Source organism: Peromyscus maniculatus, chromosome 13 (genome assembly GCF_049852395.1).
Source record: "Peromyscus maniculatus bairdii isolate BWxNUB_F1_BW_parent chromosome 13, HU_Pman_BW_mat_3.1, whole genome shotgun sequence".
NCBI classification, from domain to species: Eukaryota; Metazoa; Chordata; class Mammalia; order Rodentia; family Cricetidae; genus Peromyscus; species Peromyscus maniculatus.
In genome coordinates this window covers 26,789,891-26,812,275 of record NC_134864.1, presented here as the reverse complement: position 1 = coordinate 26,812,275, position 22,385 = coordinate 26,789,891, and the positions used below count along the sequence as shown (strand labels likewise).

General features: G+C 41.5%; 1 protein-coding gene across 3 annotated transcripts in view; it reads right to left on the bottom strand.

The window, feature by feature from the left end:
• Positions 1 to 22,385, bottom strand: part of L3mbtl4 (L3MBTL histone methyl-lysine binding protein 4) — a 410,639-nt gene that overhangs the window by 32,106 nt on the left and 356,148 nt on the right. Inside the window, exon 15 of one of the 3 annotated variants that reach the window (XM_076549829.1) lies at positions 19,135 to 19,184. The exons of the other annotated variants lie outside the window; for them this stretch is intronic. Coding sequence (XP_076405944.1) covers positions 19,135 to 19,184 — 50 coding nt within the window. The remainder of the gene's footprint in view (positions 1 to 19,134; positions 19,185 to 22,385) is intronic. 3 annotated transcript variants of the gene reach the window in all.

The following is a 22,385-nucleotide window of genomic DNA, read 5'->3' as shown; positions in this document are numbered from 1 at the left end:
TCACTCTGGGGACTGAGGATGTAGAAGTACAGTTGGTATTGAGAGTAAAATGAGTGTTGTGGGAAACCAACTGTGTCTTAAAGTTCTGGGAAGCCCACACCACTGGCCTAGGGCCTTTTCGATTTATTGGGATTCCATCAGGGTATATGGGGCAAGAAACCTGTGGATCCATCTTCTTTCCACACAACGTCCATGGCTCCACCCAAGTAATCCCAAAGACATTACAGCTTTTCATATGGAGAAAATATTCCAGATACAATGGGAATAAAGCTCTGCCTGGGGCAAACAGGCTCAGAACAGCACCTTTTCTCTATACAGTAAATAAACAAGACTTTTCAAAATCACGGAATTTGAAAGAATATGCCCATACTTTGGGTACTGAAAGAATTTTTGTTTATAAACTAAACCTGGACAAGCTCATCTATACCCTCAGACAAACCTTATCTCATGTAAGTTCATTATCTCAGGAATTTTGTTACAGTGACAGAAAGCTGACTAATATAAGGCTTTACCTAAGTATGTCTAGAAATGGTAGCCGAATTTCTCTTCAGCAGGATTCAATCTGCCTTCTGAAACGTCCTCTATCTATTAGCATCAGTTATATGTCTTGGATTAGCCTTAAAGTAGTTAACTTCCTCATCTACATACAAAACAATCATAATATTGTGTTTTACATTTAGATCCACGTATTTATATACCTTTATGTGCATTCTATCATTATTCAGCTATCATAGCTCCCAGACGAAGACAAGCCTCTTTATCACTAATTATGAGTGACTTGGATTTTGTTATTGCAGCAAGAGTACACATCTGGGAATCTGATGCTCTCTGAGGTGTGCTCAACGCTTAATGCTCAAAGTACTTGGGGAACAGTATGCTTAGAGAGCAGCTAGTACACACGGGTGCACCCAGACGCAGAGCAGGTTTGATGCAAGGGTCTGGAAAACACTGTCTGTGCCTTGTATATATGCAACCATGCCATGCAGGGCTAAGCAAGGTAACGATGCAATCAAGGGCTTGGGAAATAGCACAGCAGTCGGCCCCTGGATTTGATTAAAGCAAAACTTCTTATCACATGTGTCCCACTGCACTGTGATGCCGGTTTCAGCTTTACTCCCGAGGAGAGCAAGGACTAAAACCTGGACACATTTTGAAATTAAATCTAGGACATCACAGAGAGACTATTTTTTAAGTTTTTTACAAGATGGCCTGTTGAGCCAGTCAGCTACCAGTCATGGTAACAAAACAGTTGAAATATTCAACTTAAAAAGGAAGGAACATTTATTTTACTTCATGATTGCAGAAGGTCCCATACAAAGGGTTTTGGCCCCATTGCCACTGGCTTGTGGATTCACATGACATGGGAAAGCGTGAGATGTAGGCAGGAGGAAGCAGAAAAAGAAAAGTAAGGGCTCATGGCCCAGTGTGTCTTTCCAAGGGGACAACCCTAATGACCTGATCTCCTTTCATTATGTGTCATCTCCTTGAATGGTCCATCACCTCCCAAAATAGCACAATGGACTAGGGGTGAAAGCTTACCATGTGGGCCTTTGGGCAACATTGCAGGTGCAGATTCAAACCATAATATTTTTTTAAAATATGAATGTTTCATTTGTGGAAATAAGGAAAACAGAAACTCAGAATTCAGTTTTGCTTGTGGCAGACAGAACACATTGTGGAGTCATTCTAATGTGCATCTACCTCAGTGCACACTGTCTCAGGAAGTCTGAAGCATCACTTCACATGTCACCAAGGATGCCCCTCACTCTGCGGGGGACACCAACTATACAAAGAAAATGGAGGGGAGACTCAGAAGACAGCTTTTTAAAGCTATGGGGCAAGAGCAGGAACATGCATGAAGTCGCAGAGGAACAAGAAAGCAGGGCTCAAAGGGTCAGGGGTGCGGCTGCCGGGAGGCTAGAGAAAGAGCAGGATCCATGGGGTTCACTTGTTTATAAAAATTCATGTCGACACAGGAACTGCACACATATCTGCTATACAATGTGAGCTCGGTTACACCCTGTGAAATGGAGTAACAGGCACACTTAATATTTACCCTTCCTTAGGGATGAGAGCTTCTCCACCCGGCTCTTCTGCAGCAGACAGCATGACCCATAGATCCCTGCTCTGGAATCTGCACTCCTCAGCCCACCTCTCCTCCATCTCAGCCTTGCCCTTTGCCTCCTCTGGTAACCACCTTTCCACTCTGTACTGCAATAAGATCGACAATGGTAGAGGCTACATGGAACTCTTTAGTTCATCTGAATCTTCAGTTTCTAGGAGGAGAGGACAGGGGACTTTCATGAATAGCAAGGATTTGGGAGAAAGGACTGGGTCTCACACATGGTTAGAGGTGGGCTGACTCATGTGTAGACGACAGAGCACACTGAAGATGCTGAGAGTTTAGTAAGCATTTCATGGCTCAGAAGCCAGAGATCATCAGACACTAAGCTGGAGACCAGCTGGTGGAGGAAGGATTAGCAGGGCTAAGGGGCATCAGGGATATCTTAGGACTTAAGGGGTAGGACTTGGGGACAATCTAGGTTCCAAATACAAGGGAAACAAACATACAGGTAACATTATACATACATACATACATACACACACATATGTGTATACACACACACACACACATATATATATGTGTGTGTATACACATATTTTTATATATATACTAAGAAGGTTATATTTAGGAATATATATGTAAACACATGTACATATGTATACGTAAGAACAATTAATACAAAAAGAGCCATGAATTTCAAAGAGAGCAAGGGGAGGTATATGGGATGGGAACATTTGGAGGGAGGAAAAGGAAGGCAGAAATGATGTGATTATATTATAATCTCAAAAATAAAAGAAAAAATAAAAACAAATTCACTGATACCAATGTTGTGGCTGTATGGTCTTTGGGGATTGATGGGAGAAACTACTTTAGCTGGAAGCATCATTATGTATAGGGACCACAAAGATTTTTTTCCTTCGACTGTACTTTCCTTCCAAAAATTAAAACAGAGGAGTTAGCCTCTCCTCAAGGGAAAAAGCAAACCATATTAAATTGCAGGCAGGGAGCAGCAGTGGAGTGGAGGTGATGTGCTTCTTACTCAGCTGGCTGCCCAAAGCTCCAATTCTCAGCCTGGCTTGATTCTTCCCTCCCTTCTTGCCCTCAAATTTTTATCCCATCAGTGACCAGGCTTCAGTGATGCTGTATCCTAAATAAGTGGTTCTGTCAGATGAAAAGCAGAGAAAAACAGACTTTGTTGGACAGGATTATTGAGAGGGGGAGCTGTCAGGCGGGAGGAGGCTGTTGGAATAGGGAGATGCTTCCACCGAGTCTGGAGAAGTGCACAGATGGCCAGAAGGAACAGAGTGGGGAAGAGGCACGCTGACTTCACGCAGATTGTTATACCCTGGGGCTAGCCTGTTTTCTGGGAGTCCTGACTGAAGGGCTCTTTGCTAGTGCAGCTGAGGTTGAGCTGCAGGTTAGGAGTCCTGGGAAAGAGACGGACAGACACATAGGTGGTTTGACAGGCATCTTGTCAATGTAATCGCTTATGCAGAGCAAATGCAGAGTGACCCCAGCACACCAGCGGTCACCACAGAGTCCTGTGTAAGTCACCAAGGGTGGGGGCTTCTTACAGTAAACTGATTTCCACAATGCAAAGGGCAGAGGGATTTCTTAACCTTTGCTGTTGCCCAGTTTTGCAGGGTCAGGTGAAAGTCATTTATCTTAGATGTTAGCATCCTGCCATTCTGACACCCATGATGGCTTGGCATGGCCTCCACCTTCAGAATCTTCTATTCCCTCCCTCCAACCTGCATAAGCACAACTGCATCATTCTCTTTAGAACCAAAATAAAAAGGTAAGCAAACAACTACACATTGAAATGAAATGATTCCTAAACCCTTGCATTGACTGCAGGACACAGAAAATGCTCCTCTATATGGAGTACCAAATCTCACACCCTGCCTGCTGCCTCAGGCCACTTTCTCTGCCCGCCGCCCACATGCCCTGCACTCAGAGCAGTGGTTGCTCTGAAAAAGCCAGCTCTGCTCTGTTGCCCAGCTTATGTTACTAACCTGCCTACTGGGGGCTTTACTCCTGTTTATTGAAATTTCACTCACTCCATAGGGCCCAGATTAAACACTGTCTTCTGAAATATATCTTTGTTGCCCACAAAAATAATGTGTTGCCAATCTATGAGGAAAGAAGAATATCATTAGGAATCATTTCATTGATTTTATTCTTTATCTTTTCTTTTTTTGCCAGTCATGTTTGGTTCTATCCTAAGCTTCTGGGCTATCCAGCATCTGGTTCCTGGCCCTCCAGGCAGTGTCAGGGGTGGGCTCCCTCTTATGGAATGGGCCTCAAGCTGGACAAATCATTGGTTGGCCATTTCCACAATTTTTATGCCTCCTATACCCCAGCACATCTTGAAGGCAGGACAAATTATAGGTTGAAGGTTATGTGGCTGGGTTGGTGTTCCAATCCCTCCTTTGAAGTCTTGCCTGGTTACAGGAGATGGTTGGTTCATGCTCCATATCTCCCATTGCTAGGCGTTTTAGCTAAGGTCACCCTCATAGATTTCTGGGAATTTCCATTGCACTAGGTTTCTAGCTCTTTCCGGAGATGCCCTCAATTCTAGTTACCCATAGAGGTTGGGGCCATCCTTGGACTGGTGGTCTTCCACTCTATAGGACAGCAGGCTGAGGAAGCCATGAGGAGCAAACCAATAAGCAGTACCCCTCCATGGCCTTGGCATCAGCTCCTGTCTGCAGATTCTTGTCTGCTTTGAGTTCCTGCCTTGACTTCCCTCAATGGTCTGTGATGCAGGATATGTAAGCCAAATAAACCCTTTCCTCCCCATGTTGCTTTTGGTCATGGTGTTTCATCCCAGAAATAGTAACCCTAACTAAGACATTATTGGACAAAATATATTATAAATCCCCAAAAGTTTTCAAGAGTAAAAAAAGCTAATATGCTTTAAAAGATTCAATAAACAAGAAGATAAAGCAATTATATACATCAGCACATCTAGTAAAATATCCTAAAATACATAATAGAAAACCAGATAGAATTGGAAGGATGAATAGAATATTCTAAAACAATAGCTAGAGACTTCAGTATGCCACTTTGAGCAAAGGATTAGGGATAAGTAAGGATACAGAAGGTTTAAATAACACAACAAATCAGCAAATATAACAGACTTATACACAAATTCTACCTACTAACACCACATACATTTTTTTTCAGTTATACATGAAGCATTCAATATAGACCATAGATTCAGTAAAAGTCGTTTCAATTTAATATATGTATGTATGTATGTATGTATGTATGTATGTATTTATCTGACTGTGATTGAATGGAGTTAGAAATGGACAACAAAAAGGAAAACTGAACCATTCACAAGTTTATGAATTCCAACAAGGGATCAACAGATGAAAGAGGAAAATCCCAAGGGAGATAAGAAAATACTCAGGGATGTTTAAATAAAAACACAACACAATGCAGGTGATGCCAAGAAAGCTTCACCAAGCGGGCTGTCAAGAGTGGGGATGCTTACACTGCAGAGGACGAAGGATCCCCGGGAAAGGGAGATTAGAAGAAAGTGTAAAGAAGATAGCAGAAAGAAGAGCAAAATAAACAGAACAGAGAAAGAGAAAAGTTTTTGAAACCCAGAGCTGCTTTGTCTAAAACAATAATAAAACAAACAAACAAACAAACAAAAAACAAGACCAACAGTTTACAGCAATTAAAAGAAAAAAGATGATTTTCAAATTATTAGTTATATATAAAAGAGGATATTAATATCAACTGTATAGTAGTAAAAATTACTAGAGGTTTTATTACAAATAGGTGGATAACAGATGAAACAACATTTTTGATCTCTAGTTTGTCCTTTTTTAGGTTAAAATAATTTTTTATTTTTGAGATTAGATATAATTACATCATTTCTCCCTTCTTCCCTCACTCCAAATATGCCCCTTCTTGGTCTATTTCAAATTCTTGGTTTCTTTTCATTATTTCTGCATGTAATACATATATATAGATTATATACATAGATAGATAGGTAGGTAGATAGATAGATAGATAGATAGATAACTTGCTCAGTAGGTATAATGTATAATGTAACTTAATGTTTTCAGGGCTGACCATTTGATATTGTACAGCCAATAAGTGTGTTTTTCCCTGGGGAAGACTATTTCTCCCACTCCCAACAGATAACTTTTTAGAAACAAAATCTACCAATATTATGTGTGAAGAAATAGAAAATCTGATTGGACCTGTGATAAATATAAGGATTGAGTCAATAAAACAAAACAAAACCCCTTCTGGGCAAGAATTCGAAGGCTACTATCTTAACATGTATACATATATCAACACTTTAAGAAAAGAGGCCGTGAATTTGAAAATGAGTGTGGAGAGGAGTGTGTGTGTTTGGAGGGAGAAAAGGGAAGGAGGAAAAGATTTAATTATACTACAATCTTTAAAAAATGAAATAAATTACTTAAAACAAGCCAAAAAGGTTATTACCAATTCTCCTCAAACTTATCCAACGAAGTGATGAAGTGAGAATAATTCCTAATTCATAGGAAAACAATCAAAATGGAAAGGAAAATTACCTGCTCGTAGATGACATGATATCATATGTGGAAAACTCTAATGAAACTCTACTGTCTTCTGACGCATGAATGGATATGAACAAGGTTATCTGAATACACAAACTTAGCTGCTAGAGATGGAACTCTGAACAAACTTCAACAAGGAGGGCATCATGCTAAGAGAAATGAGCAGACAGAAACCAGATAGAAAAGGACAAACACCCTATGATTCTGTTTATATGAGGCACTTAGAATCATTACGTACATACATACATACATACATACATACATACATACATACATTGTGAGGCATTTACCCACCACCCCCACAGTTCCCCAGAGTTTTCTTGAGTGTGAGCAGCAGGAAATATTAGATAGAAGGATTTATTGCAGAGAATATTATGTAGATAAACAGATAAAAAATAAAGGATAGCCTCGAGAGGGCCTGGAACCTTTTCCAACGGGCCCTGACTGTCTCTGCCCCAGGGTTTTTATAGAGACGCCAAGGGGTGGCGCAAAAGACCTCCTCCCCCAGCACAGCCAAGTGCAGACCATCTCAGATACCTGCACTCAGGCCCGTGGTCCTGATCATCCTCTATTCAGACCTGCTGGGTAAAGCCACAAGGAAACCGAGAATAGGCTCCCACAATACATACATGCATGCATGCATGCATGTACACACATACAAACATATACACGTACACACATGCATACACACACATGCATAACACATATAAAGAGTGACGACTATCAGGGCTGGGGGAAGAGGATGGAGAGCTGTGCACACATCCCAGGTTCAGGTTAGGGCGACAGTAAAGTCCCGGGTGACACCAATAGCCTCACAACCACGTAAACACATTAAACGCCACTGAACTGCACACTTCTCAATGGTCGGGATTCTGAGTTTGGGGCCCTGCACACTCTGTGACAGATAGGCAAGCTCCACACAGACAGCAGGAGCCCAACATATGTAACATACTTCAGGAAAGAATAAAATCCAGAAAAGTTCAGGCAAAGACTCCGTGGCCAGGATGGATCAAGGGCCCTGAAGAGAACTCACTGCTTTGACTCAGCTGAGTGGACGCAGTGATAAACCAACTCCTACTGACCTGGCCATCATCCCAAGGTCAGCCCATCATGATAGTCATGACCCTAGGTTACCCCATCATGACAGTCATGTCCTTAGGTTAGCCCATCATGACAATCATGACCCTAGGTCAGCCCATCATGACAGTCATGACCCCGGTGTAAGGGGTGCAGGTGCTCCCCAGCTGCATTGGTAATGGATACATGGATAGACTTTAACAGTGGACCTGACAGGCTAGTATGGCTCTGGGTCCCACTAAGAGAACAGCAGCAGCACAGAGTGTGCTCAATGGGTTTGCAGAAATGTAAAAAGAGGAAGGGAAGCAGGGGCGGGTCTGGGAGATGTTGGGGGAAGGAAGTTAATTGAATATGATCAAAATATATTACAAAAACTTCTCAAAGAATTAAAAAAGATGAGAAAAAAGAAACTAACACAGTAATACAAAACTTGGCCAGTTCACTTAAAGAGAAACAAAAGATTCTTAATCATGAAAAAAAAAAATATACCTCTGTAACTCATAGCTTAAAAACCCTGACCAGGAATTATAAAATGAAAGTGATAGCATCTTCCAATGATCATGTGGGCAGAACCAATCTTTAAATGGTTGATGACATACTTTTTTAGTATTTAAATGCATACTCTGGGCAAATTGCTATAAAAGTAACAAATGCATGTGCTTCTTTCTTGTGCCATTGGGATATTTTTACTAAAAGTATATTTGCAAAGTGACATATGTCTATGGGTGTTAATTATGGCATTGTTTTATAATGAACAAGACTGAAAACACCCATGTGTCCACAGTGGAGGTATAGCTAAATAATAATATATCACCCCATGGAACTCCATGTCAGCCTATAGAGGTAGGTAAAATCCCTAGAACATATAGCTACCTGAAAGAAAATCAAGTGAAAACCACGCATATGGCAAACTACTTAACATTTAAAAAGATGAGGATCAGGCACTTGACTTCTTTGCTTTCTCAGGTACAAAGACACTCTAGAGCATTTCCTGAGGCCACTAACAGCAGGTACAGGGAGGAATGTGAAGATAGGCAATGGGTGTAAGAGAGAATTCTCACTGCATACTTTTATATATTTTAAAAACTTCCTACTATGAAATTAAAAGGACAAAAAATGCTAAGCTATTAATAGGTCTTGCTTTACCGTAAGATTTTAGAGTATTTTGTTAACTGTACCCTCCCCCCTTATTTATTAAGCAATACCAAGGATGGAACCCCAGGGCTTTGTGCAAGCTAGAGAAATGCTGTGCTAATTGCTAGCCCACATCTTCAACTTTTTCACCAGTTTACAAATACTTAAGATAGGCTTTCCCTAAGTTGCCTAAGCAGAACATACACTTGGGATCCTTATGCCTCAGCCTCCTGAGTGGCTAGAACTATGGGCCAGTGTGGTCATGGGTGTGGAACTATCTGTTGGGGCCTGGTGGGTTTACTGTTTGGTAATACTTGAAGGACACTGATTATTCTTTCTGCAGAATCCATCAGTTGACAATAGTTTAACTGGAAGGATTAAGACTCTGAGTCCTTTCTGATCCATGAATGACTGCTGACAGTCTCAGCATTGTACAGGCCCACTGCAGGGTACCACAACCACTATGCAATTCTGTTTGCAATGTTGGTGCCAAGCTCTGAAAACAGCATTTCCTCTCTCTCCTCCCTGTCTTCTGGGTCTCATTCTTCTTGTCCCTTCTTCCACACTTTCCTTGAGCCTTACAAGGGGTGCTATATAAATGTCTAGCTTAGGGCTGAGCATTCAACTGTCATTTATCCTAGGCATCTTGAGAGGCCATAAATCTCTGCGTTCACCATTGGCCAATACAAAGATTCTCAAATTATGGATGAGAGTAGCATTTGTCTATGGGTATAAACATTAATATTTAGAGTGCAATCTGGCACCATATCAATTCAGCTAAAAAAACAAGTTTCCTCTAGGGTCTATGATCTCTCCCGCCATTTTTTCAGAATTTTATTGTGTTAACAGTACTGAGCATATATCGACTCCTATGTAGTAGGGCTCAAATACAATCCAAGAACAGTTGGTTACTCCCATAACAGTCATGCCAATATTGTACCAATGGGCACGTCTTGCCTGCCTATCATTTGTTGGTCACAGGATCATAGCTGGGGACACTGTTGATGTTTTCTCTCCTCTAACAGCCTGCTTAACACCTTGTGGCACTATGGAAGTAGAGGAAAAAAGCCCCCCCCGCCCCGCTCCCGCTTCCTTGCTTTCTATCTTGCAACAGGAGGCATGTGTGGTCTTTAGAAATGGGAACTTATCATCTATTTCTGGTGGAGGATCAAAAGCAATGGCGTTAGCCTATATTGTTTTGGAGATTCCCCCAGGGTCTCCAACAATGTATCAGAAGGTATTCCATACCCAGATGGGATTTCTGTTTGATAACAATAATTTCCTAGGAAAATCATTATCTAGCAATGCAGAACATTTCCCTCTTAACTACCTTTTAAGCTTATATCTTCTAATTAGCTTACAAGGCAGTAAGTTTCCATATGGCTATTTCCTAGATCCTTCACTTTGCTTAACTATTTCTCCCCCTCGTCTCCCCATCCCCCATCTCAACACCTGACTGAACTTTTCACCCTCCAATATTCCCCTTTCTCTACTTTCATATGAGTTTTTACTCATCCCCTACCCTTAAAACATCTTTCTATGGGCATTACCAGTTTCATGACTTCTTGAAATTCTATAAGGTAAACACAAAGAACTAAACATTTGAAGATAAGATCCACATATGAGAGATAAGACGTGGTGTTTGTCTTTCTGGGCCTGGATTTCCTAGGTTAGTATAATTTCTCCTAGTTCCATTCAACTACTTGCAAACTTCCTTTCTTTTCTTTTCTTTTTTTTTTTTTTACTCTGAATAGAATTCCATTGTGCTTATGTACTACATTTTCATTATCCACTCATTACTGATTGACCTCTAGGCTGTTGCCATGTCCTACCTATTGTGAATAGAGCATCAGTGAATGTGAATGACCAAGTATGTCTGTAAAAGATATAGACTTCCAAGACATAGACTCCCAAGATATAGATTCTCAAGAGTGGTATAACCCAAATGGTGGTATTATCTAGTTGTTTTGAAAGACCTCCACACTGATTTCTATAGCAGATACATCAGCTTATACTTCCACTACCAGTGAATAAAACTTCTCCCTTCCTTATATCCCCTCCAGCACCTGCTATCTCTTGACTTTTTAATAAAAGCTATTCTGACTCGGGTGAGATATAACCTGAAAGTAGTTTTAGGTTGCATTTTCCTGACAGTTAAGGATGTCAAACACTATTCAAAGTGTTTATTAGTCATTAATATTTCTTATTTTTAGATCCCTCTATTCAGTTCTTTACTCTGGTTCTTCCTCAGCTGTTTGCTTTCTTGGTGTTCTTTCTATATTCTAGATATTAATACTCTGTCAGATATAAAAGGCAAATATCTTCTCCCATGCAAAGGTTGTCTTTTATGTGAATAATAATTTCCTTTGTGGTTTAGAAACTTCTTACCTTCGTGAAGTCCCACTTGGCAATTGTTGGCCTTATTTCCAGAGTGCCTGGCATCCTTATTAGGAAGCTCTTACTTGTGCCTATGTCTTATAGTATATATTTCAGTTCCAGTTTTTGTACCTTAGTGACTCATCTCAAGACCTCATACAAACAAGAACAAACCAACACATAAACTGCGAAGAAATCAATGAAAACAATCAATCAAACAAATTAGTGAAATGAAGAGTTTGATCTTGGGGAAAAGAAGCACATTTGATAAATCATTAACTGAATTAACTGAGAGAGAGAGAGAGAGAGAGAGAGAGAGAGAGAGAGAGAGAGAGAGAAAGAGAGAGAGAGAACATAAATCAGTAAGTTTAGAGACAAAAGGGAGCCCTTACAACAGAGGATCACAGGATGTACTTTGAAAACATAGCCCAAATTTTGACACAGATGGGATAGACGGACTTCAGGCCCAGCCACCACTGAGGAGATATTGGCAGTTGATTGTTGCTGGGGGTGGGGTGGGGTGTCATCCCTTTTTGAGGATGTGACCATCAGTAGGATTCCCATGTTCCTGTAGTTGACTTCACATCCATGCACATACAGGCAGTAATAACATGACTTAGTGAGCTATTGAAAATATAAGAAAAAGGAAAGAAAACAGGAAGGAAGCTGTGAGGGGTGTGTTGAAGGTCAATGAGGGTTGTTGTTGGGAGAAACAGGTAGTACACAGTACACATGACATCATTTCTCTGCCTTTGGGTAAGATCGAGTGTAGTCTATGCTCCTCTTAGATTAATAGTTTGGGATATTGTCATATTTTATTGTATGCATGTATGAAACTCCCAATCATTACAAACTGAAAAATTTACAAGAAATGGGACAAATTCTTAAATGTATAGGACCTATCAAAGTTATTCAAAAGTGATTTTAAAAAAAGTTGAAGAGATTTATCACAAGCAAGGAGATTGAAGCAGCAGCTGAAAACCTACCAACCAAAAAAAGCCCGGGGCCAGATGGATTCACCGCAAAATTTTACCAGACCTTTAGTGAGGAACTAAAGCTAATGTTTCTCAAGTTAGTCCATAAAAGAGAAAAGAAAAGAATGTTTCCAAATTCTTTTTATAAGGCAGCATTATGCTGATTGCTAAACCATGTTCAGACATAACCAAAAAAGAAAATTATAGACCAATCTCCCCAGTGATCATAGAAGCAAAATGTCTCAATAAATACTTGCCAACTGCATTCAAAAATACACCATGATCGTGTTGGCTTCATTCCAGAGATGCAGAGATGGTTCAACACATATAAATCAATATATACAACCTACCATAAAAATGGACTTAAGGACGGAAAGCACATGATCATCTCAGTAGATGCAGAAAACAACTTTGATAAATTCCAATATCCCTACTCAACAAAAGCCCCAGAGAATCTAAGGATACAGTTGTTGTACCTCAACATAATAGAGGCTGCGCACAACAAACCCATGGCCAACATCATGTTAGATGAAGAATAACTCAAAACATGCCCACTAAAATCAGGAACACCACAACTATGTCCACTATATTCATCACTTTTTTATGTAGTATTTGAAGTCTTAGCTAGAACAATAAGGCAAGAGAAGAAAATAAAAGACAAATAGAAAATGAATAAGTATTCTTATTTTCAGATGAAATGATTCTATTCATGAGACACTCAAGACCCCAACAGACAATTCCTACAGCTCATGAACCCTCCCAGCAAAGTGACAAGTTACAAATGTAACATACAGAATCAGTACCCTTCCTATACACCAATAATAAACAGACTGACAAGGTAAACATGGAAACAATCCTATTCATAAGAGCCTCCAAAATACGTTGGAAGAAACCTAACCAAGAAGTAAAAGACATGTACAAGGAAAGCTTTAAAACACATACAAGAGAAATAGAGGAAAATACTAGAAGATGGAAAGACATCTCATGGATGGGCAAAATCAATATCATCCTACTGAAAGCAGTCTACAGATTTGATACAATCCTAGTCAAAATTGCAACTTCATTCTTCACAGAAATTGAAAAAAAATACCCCAAATTCATGCAAAAAAAAACCTTATAATCAAAGAAATCTTGAGCAGTGAGAATAATGTTAGAAGCATTAGCATACCTGATTTCAAGATATACTACAGATCCAGAGTAATGAACTCAGCATGATGCTGGTGCTTAACAGACACACAGATCAATGGGCTAGAGTAGGGGACCCAAATATTAGCCCATGCAACTGTAGATGTCTAATTATCTCACAATGCACACTGGAGGAAGACAGTTTCCTCAACAGATGGTGCTGGAGAACTGGTTGTTCACATGCAGAAGAAAGAACCCAGCACAAAGACTTCTTGTACAGCCATGGCCACCCATCTGTACTAGTCTGAGGCAGCAGTCATGGTCAGGTATGGTGAAGGATATGAGCACAGAAGACCTCAGAAGAGTTGAGCTGTGTGATGGAGTTGGGCCAGGAGTCTGCTGAGCAGCCTGGTAGATCAAGACTCCCGGGATGCAGAGGCAGCAGGCAGGACCTAGAGATCTACACCCGCTGTAAAGTCAACAACAGGAGCAAGGTCTGTGCAAACAGTGGTTGCCATTGGTCGGACAGTGGTTGCCATTGGTCGGACATGCCTTGGAGGAGCAGAGGGAGGGTAACCTTGCCATAAAGGAGAAGGGGGAGAAATTGGTAAAAATGTGGCAGTCTGAGCCAAGGACAGCTTCCCAGAAATCTCTGGATTTCTGTTTCTGCCAGGACTCTAATTTACTACGTTACTATGCAAAACAAAGTACACAGATGGGTCAGACACACAGATGCACAGGCTCTTAGCACAGCCTTCCTCTCCGATGTTTCCAACTACTAGAGTTCTATTCTGCTTGTTCTTAATGGAGCATAAGAACAGAACTGCCCTATTACATGAGTCAGTTGAAGCTGGAGGATTACCATTCATCTAGTGCCTTCATTCATTCATCATTTAGAATTACAAACAAATGCATTTTTTTTTTTGCCCTGTACCACGGTTCTTGTTCATATCTCTTGAGAACTCAAGTTTCTGTTCTCTAAACTTGCCACACTTTTCATGACACTGAGATTCTGGCTAGCTGTCCAACAAGGCCCAAGGTTCAAGTAATGCTTGGCCTGTTTGTCTGAGAAGGATCTCTCGCCATGTAGCCCAACTGGCCTTGAAATGGCTCTCCTTTTTCTGCTTCTGAGTGCTGGGGTTACAGGCGTCTGCCGCAATACCTGACAAAGTAATAGTGTCTGCCCAAGGAGCTTCCCCCCTCTCTCTCTTCTTAAGACAGACATTAAAACTTAAAAGCCAGAGCATGGATAAGAAGTGCTAATGAAAATGTCGCCAAGTGAGAGTTTAAATTTTAACATGTTGGTGACTAGTAAGAAGTACAGGCTGCATGTGAAGGGCCAAGCTGTTCTGATATGATAGGTTTCATGCCTTTGAAATGTCCTCCAAGCATCACATAAAAAAAACCCTGTGATTCATTTTGACCAGTGATGACTCAAATTATTAAAAAATAAAAATAAAAATGAAAAATCAAACCTGAGCAAGCCCAGCTGGACAGCGGCACTCAGAAGCAGGAGCTTGGAGTCTGTCTGCAGCCCGTTGCTGTGAGGAGTCAGCGCTAGGCTGATCTCTTGTAAGACAGATCTGGTTTCAATCTGTGTTTCTACATGCTTTTTTTTTTTTTTTTAATCAGTGTTGGCCTAGATTTCCAAAGTTGAGTGGAAATGGAAATATTCTTTCTCTCCCTTTAACCCATCTGTCTCCTTTTATTTACATAATATAACTTCTTTTCCCCTGAAGAATTCTGTTTTTGAAGAAGACAAAATGAAAGTAACATAAATGGAAAATTTCCTCGTGGAACTGTGAAACGCAGGATCTTCCCCTCAGATCAACTCTCAGTTAGGCCTTGCCACCACCAGCATCCATGTGAATGAGGGTGCAGAACTAAGACCAGAATCAAGTTGCGTCTGTCAAGTGACTCACGGAGCCCCACCCCCTCCCCCAAGACAGAGCAAGGGGAAATTTCTGTAACCTGCTAATCATGGCTCTTGATTCCAAAGCAAGGAAACCAGCCTGGATAATAAGTCTGCTGAGTGCCAGCAGGAGAGGGTTCACCACTACATTGAGTCTGCTGTTACCGTGGCTTTCAGAATAATTTATCAACTTATGGCAGCTCACTGAGGTCATGGAAAAGGACATTACCAGTAAGGAATGATTTCTAGAGAATACTTAATTGCTACTATATGTGTTTCTAATGGCTGAAAAATGCAGAAAAGTGAAAGTACCGTGTGCCAGTTATCATGTTCTTCCAGCCACAAGAGCATTTTGAAAATATTTAAAAAGTTAAGATTAAGAGATGAAAGTAGTTTCTCTTGTTGTCTCACTGTGATTATAGTATTTTCTACGCGACAGGACATATGTGTGCTGGGGCGTGGCTGCACTCACTCTGTCCACATTATGACTGGATCCTTATTTACTCATCCAGGACATCATGGTCAATAGACATTTTGCTATTGTCTCAATCTGAATCTATTCAAACTGTTCCCCGTGTTCTGACATCATCATTTACTCTTAGGAAGGTAACATCACACCAACACCCCGAGGCCCTGTCATCCCCCTTCCTTTGTATTCAGCTTAGGTCAGACCAGTCAATGGTAACACTAGCGTTAGAGACAGAACTGGTCTTAGCACAGAGCCCAAATCCCTTCCTGTCTCCAGTGTCTGGTCATGACACTAACACACAGAACAAAGCAACAGAACTTTGGGCTGATGGTTTCTGAGGGGACACTTTTAAGTAAGGAACAACAATCACTCCTTACTGAAAGGATGACCTGGCTGCTTTTCCAAATCCCACTCATAGGAAAATTTGATTTTGGACAGAAACATTTTTTTTTATTGGCCAGAAGCCTATGAAAGCCAAGCTTCACTTAAAGACAGAATTTGAAGCAACTACCCAGCTGTGGGCTGCTGGACAGTGACCACCGTGGGTGGGCATCTGAGGAGCTGGGACAGCATTGCACTGCTGTGGATCTGACATCCAGGAATGAGACCAGATTAGGGCAAAGCAGAAAACATGGTACTGAGAACACAAATCACTACAGATCAAGAGTTGAAGAACAGCACCCTAAAGGGTTTTCACAAGGGACACAGCTTCCAGGGGAAACTGCAGGTTATAGCTGCCTGAGGATGAAATTAAAATCAAGGATGAGCATACAAATAAAACCCAGGAAACAGACAAACTCTTACAATTCTCTGTTGTGAAGAGATTTTTGAAAGTGTACACAGGCCAGAGTTGTCCAAGAGACTCCTAAAACATTATTGGCTATTGCTATTATCTTTGACCCCCGCCCAGAGGTGGAAGGTAAGACGCTATTGCTTAAGGCATCATGCACTTCAGAAACAGAGCCCAGAGGGTCCTTATTCAGAACTGATTTGAAAGCTTCCCCACTAAAGACCAGCTTCATGGTATCAGAAGATGCCATGCCAGCTTCCAAAGCAGGGAAGCAACCGATAATCCTACACAGATATGACATCTATGAACCCCAACAATGAACAAGCATGGCATAATAAATTTAACATTGCATTGGTGATACACATACCTGGATGGTAACCAGCATCTCTCTAATTAGACTTAAGCCCCATTCAATCAGAGGGAAACCATGCATGGTGCCAGAAAACTAGCCAAGGGTAAGGAAATCATGGATCTTGGAGAAGAACCTACAACCACCACTTTGCTACATCAGCTTAATCCCTAACAACATTCTAAACATTTGTCCTTATACCCAAAGATAAGAGTAGTCTTTGCTGCTCATCAAGGAAACTTGTCTCTGTATCCAGAGGTGACCATTATAGAAAACTACAACCAATCAAAATGCAGAGTTGTGAAGCCCAGCCCCAGTGGGTACATCTACAAAACAACTCTTGCACCTAAAGTTCAAGGAACGTTGTGGAAGAAGGGGCAGAAAGATTGTAAGAGCCAGAGGATCAGGGAGTTTGCTGTATGACTGTATCTCTTAGGAATGTCAGAAGCTGCACCTACAAAGTCTCACCAACACAACTGCCTAAACATGAGCCAAACAAGGACAACAATAGACACAGTAAAGTGGACAAGGAAAGCCCACAAAGAAGATTCAGCCCTACACAAAGAGCGGCAGAGTAAGGAGTGCTGAGAGAGGCAGAAATAGTCTGCCCCAGGGAAGAACACACTAATTGGTTATCTAATACCAAAATGGTGGGCCTGAAAATTTATATACAAGTAACATTATACAGACTGGGTAGATTATATTTATGGATTATATCTGTATATACATGTACATATATGCACACAATGACAATTAATGAAAAGAGAGACTGTATATTCAAAAGGGGGCATGGAGGAGCAAAGGGATATATAGGAGGGCTCAGAGGGAGGAAAGGGACGGGCTAAATGATATAATTATATTATCTCAAAAAATAATTACAAAAGAAAGTATACTGAAGTATCTCATTCCAATGTTTGTTTGTTAGCTTTTTGGTACTGTAACAGAATATCTGGGGATGTTTAATTATAAAGAAAAGTGTTTATTTTGAGCATAGGTTTAAGCCAAGAGCCCAAGTAGCATGGCAAAAGCTCCAGCAAGCTTCCTTGGATTGCATCCCATTGTGGTAGAATGTCTATGAATCCCTCTCCGTGTTCTCTCTTCTCATCAATAAGCATGAAGAATTCCATGTGGGAGCTCTACCCCAGTGGACCATCTAATCACTTCCCAAAGGCCCCACTTCTGAACACTATGGTTGGACCTTCTACCTTCATAAAACCATTAACACAAGACTACGGGAATTATACACAAACTTGAGTTCTGGGTAAACCATGCTCAAACCGCAGCCACCAGTTTTGCTGAGAGTTCCCAGGAAGAACTGTTTTTCTCTTTTGGTTAGTGGCAATGAGATGCAATAGTTTCCCAGTGGGCTACCACTAAAAGCCCCAACACTGTCCTCTTAAATTGTTTACCCATGTGTGGAAACTTTTATGGATTCTCATGGGTCTATGTCCTAGGACCATGGTGCTCCTAAGTCTTGAGGTGAGCTTATCACTCTTGTTCCAGTTCTGATTCACTTTTCTGGAACTTCTGCTTCGCTACAGCAACTGATGCTGTACAGTTCTGGTGCAGGCTTCCTTGCACCTCACTTGCACCCTCATTATACCACATGTGATCATACCTATATGTAACTGAAGGTCCAGTGCTGAGGCCAAGAGAAACATCCTAGCCTTGGCTGACTCCCAGTGAAGACCCAGGGGCAAGCTCTTGAAGCAGGAGCTCGGCCACCAGGACCAGGAGGCAGCTCTTCCAGAATGGAGGATCACAGTGCCAGGCACTCACTCTTATCTTGTGCCACCCTTCTCTCCCTCAAGCTTCCTGCACTGTTTTGCTCCTCTCCCAACTTTTCAACTACAACTGGCCAGACAACAGCTATATCCTGACTCAGAATGGAAAGTAAAGGAGTCTCTAATGAACTATGCTCCCCTTTGCTTGTCCATAAAGCATTGTCTGTGTCCTTCCATTGACCCTTAAACTTCCAAGAAGCATATGCCCATCCCCTTGGCATGTCAGGCCACCCTGCTTTATGAGTATTACAAAGTACCCTCAGATATCCCTGAAAAGGAAAGGCTCCCTTGTCCTGTCCCATGTGGTGACTCCTAGGCCTTTCTATGGGGTTCTTCTTGCATTTCTAATTTTACACAACTTTCCACGATTTCAATTGATTTCTCTCTCCCATTGTGCAAACGCTGAGACCCCCACAACCCTCACTTTTGCCTGTGGACCTGACACATACTAGACAATCAAAAGGATTTGCTAGATGACTGACCAAGTAAAAGGGATTGATGTGGTACTGACCTTTCTCATGACATGCTTCATTACCTGTGTTTCTGTGTCCCGAGGCTCCCCTGGTAGAGAAACAGTTGTTCAGTTTTCTAGTAACCAGTTATCCATGGAGGTCAAAACCCTGTGAGTCCATTAACCAAAGATTTCATTATTCTGAGCCTTGTTTTTCCCCCTGCTCTGGGAAATGAATCTCAATACTTCTTGTTCTTTCTGCCAAATATGGGGTTGTTAGTATGCCAAAACTGATTTTTAAAGTTGCTTTTTACAAATAACGACACAAATGCAATGCATTGTTAAAACTGAAAGTCCCCGGGGGTGATTCTGTATCAACTTTTACAGTTTCACACATGATTGATGTGTTCTGTAGAAGTTCCCTTCCTTTTAAAAGAAGAATAGACGATGAACAAGCTCTCATTTCTGTAGAGATGATAAATTCATTCATCTAGTAGTCCACTCCATCCATCCATCCATCCATCCATCCATCCATCCATCCATCCATCCTCCTTGTAGACTGTCACTGAGTACACAGACAAACAACTATGATGCTACAGTATAGTTGGACATGAGGAGGAAAAGCAGAAACTGTTTTGGTGGGAGAGAAAAGGACTCTGCTCTCCAGTCACCACAGATGGCTGCTTTGGAAGTCCACACTGGAGTCTAACTAAATGACTGGGTATAGGTCAGGCTTTTGTGCATGTGTTTGTCATCAGGGAGGGTAGAGGTGGGCGGTGGCAGCAGCATAAGCAGAGACATGGCTGGACCTCAAAGCAGGGAAAGGGAACAGAGGGGCTGGAAAATAGGGGTGGTGGAGCAGAGGTTAAAAGGAATGAATGAGGGAAAGTTTTCTTAAGAAAACTTGACTTCACACTCAGAACAATATGGGGACTGTGAAGAGCTTTCTGTGGAAATATGACATGATTACATTTGACATTCAAAATGTCTCTGTGGCTTGTGTGAGAACAGAGCGTAGGAAAACAAGAAGAGATCAGGTGAGACATGATGGCGCTCGAATTTTGGTAGCCTCAGCTTGAATGGGGGAGTCACAGATGGACAAAGGAGTCAAGAGGTAGAGAGTCAACAGATGTCCCACCTACTTCTCCAGAGAAGGTGGTGTTGATAGAAAAGCCATTGTTGTTATCTACTTTCTGGCTCTAATTAGAATGAGGAGATGCCATTCACTGATGGAGAAACCAGGGGAAAGAAGAGGTCTATGGTGGAAATGTCACACCCCAGAGGGACTCTGTAAAGAAAGGAGACAAGATCTGGGGAATGGAAATGCTTCCAAGTAACTCAACCTTAAATTAAAAAGTCTGGGGCTGAAGTTGTGGGAAGAAAGTCAGGCCAGGACAGCATGGTGGTGATAATGCTTTCAGAAAGAGAGGGTTGGGTGGCCTGTGCAAACCCAACTGTGTCATGCATGACTGTGTCAAACTTGTGGAACCTGGTCTTTTATGTCCCAGGAGTAAAGGGTCTGCACCAGCTAGAAATGAGCATCTTCTCAAATATATATGGTAGACCTAGACTCTGTATTGGGTTCTAAGAACATAAAAATACATAAAGACAACAGTGTCCCTTATTCAGAAGACATGTGTCCTAAGAGTCCAATGTAGTCTCTGAAAGTTTGCACTTGTATACAGTACTAGATTTTTTTCTTATACAAACATTCTATTAAACTTATTTAATTAGGCATAGTAAGAGATTACCATTAAATAATAGTGTAAAAGAACAATAAAATGGACCACTACTAAGTATAGTCAGAATTACTTGAACTTAAGCTACTATAATACTGTGTCTATATGAGAATCAAGATGGCAATTAGCAGATGGCTATCATGAACACCATAGCTATGCTGGTCAAAGTGATCAGAGGTCTGGTGAAGCAAAGCAGTATGTCACTTCATCGTGCTGCTCACACAGTACACGATTTTAAACCCATACATTATTTATTTCTGGTATTTTCCACTTAGGAATTTCTGAACACAGGTGACTCCAGGTAGCTGGAGCCACAGCATGTAAAGGCCTGGATAAGAGGAGAGTACAGCACGATACTCGAGAGGAAAGAGCACATATAAATTAATCAGGGCATAGAGCTGTCTCCCCATTGCATCCTGTGACCATTGCAGAAGGTAAGCACCTGGTTGTTGAGGCAGTTGGGTCTGGCTCCATTCAGCAAGATGGGATATAGCTTAGCACAAAATGTTGGGGGTCCCCAGGAAGGGTCATCTCAGCATTCATAAGTTGGGTCAACAGGCCATGTTCCAGAGAAAAGAAAGGACTCTTTTTCTTTCTTTTTTTTTTTCAGGGCTGAGGACCAAATCCAGGGCTTCGCACTTGCTAGGCAAGCACTCTACCACTGAGCTAAATTCCCAACCCCAAGAAACGACTCTTTGAGTGCCATAAGGCTGGAGCCGTGATGAATGAGTGGATGTCCCATTTATTGAAGTGGTACCTTCATGGCAATAGAGTTTTCTTAAAAAAAAAAAAGAAAAATAAATTTCCAGGTCAAATGCCAAGGGACTTGAAGGATTGTGGGCTTGGATTCCATCCTGCAGACACTGGATGCCAAGTGAGGAATGTCTGGTCCACACCTAACTGTGTAGTCATATCTCTGTGTGGCTACAGTTCAAATCTCTTTCAGGTCATTTCAGATAGGGGCTACTTCTTATTATCCTCTGCCTGCTCCTTAGGGACTAGTTTTGTGCCTTTAACGCAAGTATTTTTTTTTGCAGAATAGATCAGTGGTCTGGGAGAGGCAGAAATGGAGCACATTCAAATAGCTGATGTTTACAATGGATTTACTAGGTACAGTGGGGTGTAGTATTGAGGACTCGTCTTTCTCTTGAGTAGCTGCCTTTGTTTCTATCACCACCTATGAACTGGGCATTTGTCCTTTCTGTCATTCAACAAAAATATTTGTTGAAAACTTAGTTGATCAGGAAGAGTAAGAAGCGGGCAAGGAAAAAAAATGGTGGCTATGCTAAGGTGCCTGGGGGGCAAGGTGCTGTAAGGAAGATTAGTGAGCAGGAGGCAATTTCAATAGGATTTGTCAAGAGGGCATTGTCTATGATGACCACAAAGAACACGGGAGGCCCCTAACTCAGAACAGAGTTCTTCTTCTCTTCAAGCTGAAAAAGAGCTAAAACCAGGAGGGTAGACAGCTAAGCAGAGGGGAAGGAGAAAGGTGCAGGGGGAGGCAGAGGAAAAGTGCTGTGAGGAGCAGGCTGGAAAGAGGCTGGGAGGGTAGAGAGGCAAGGTGGGGAGAGC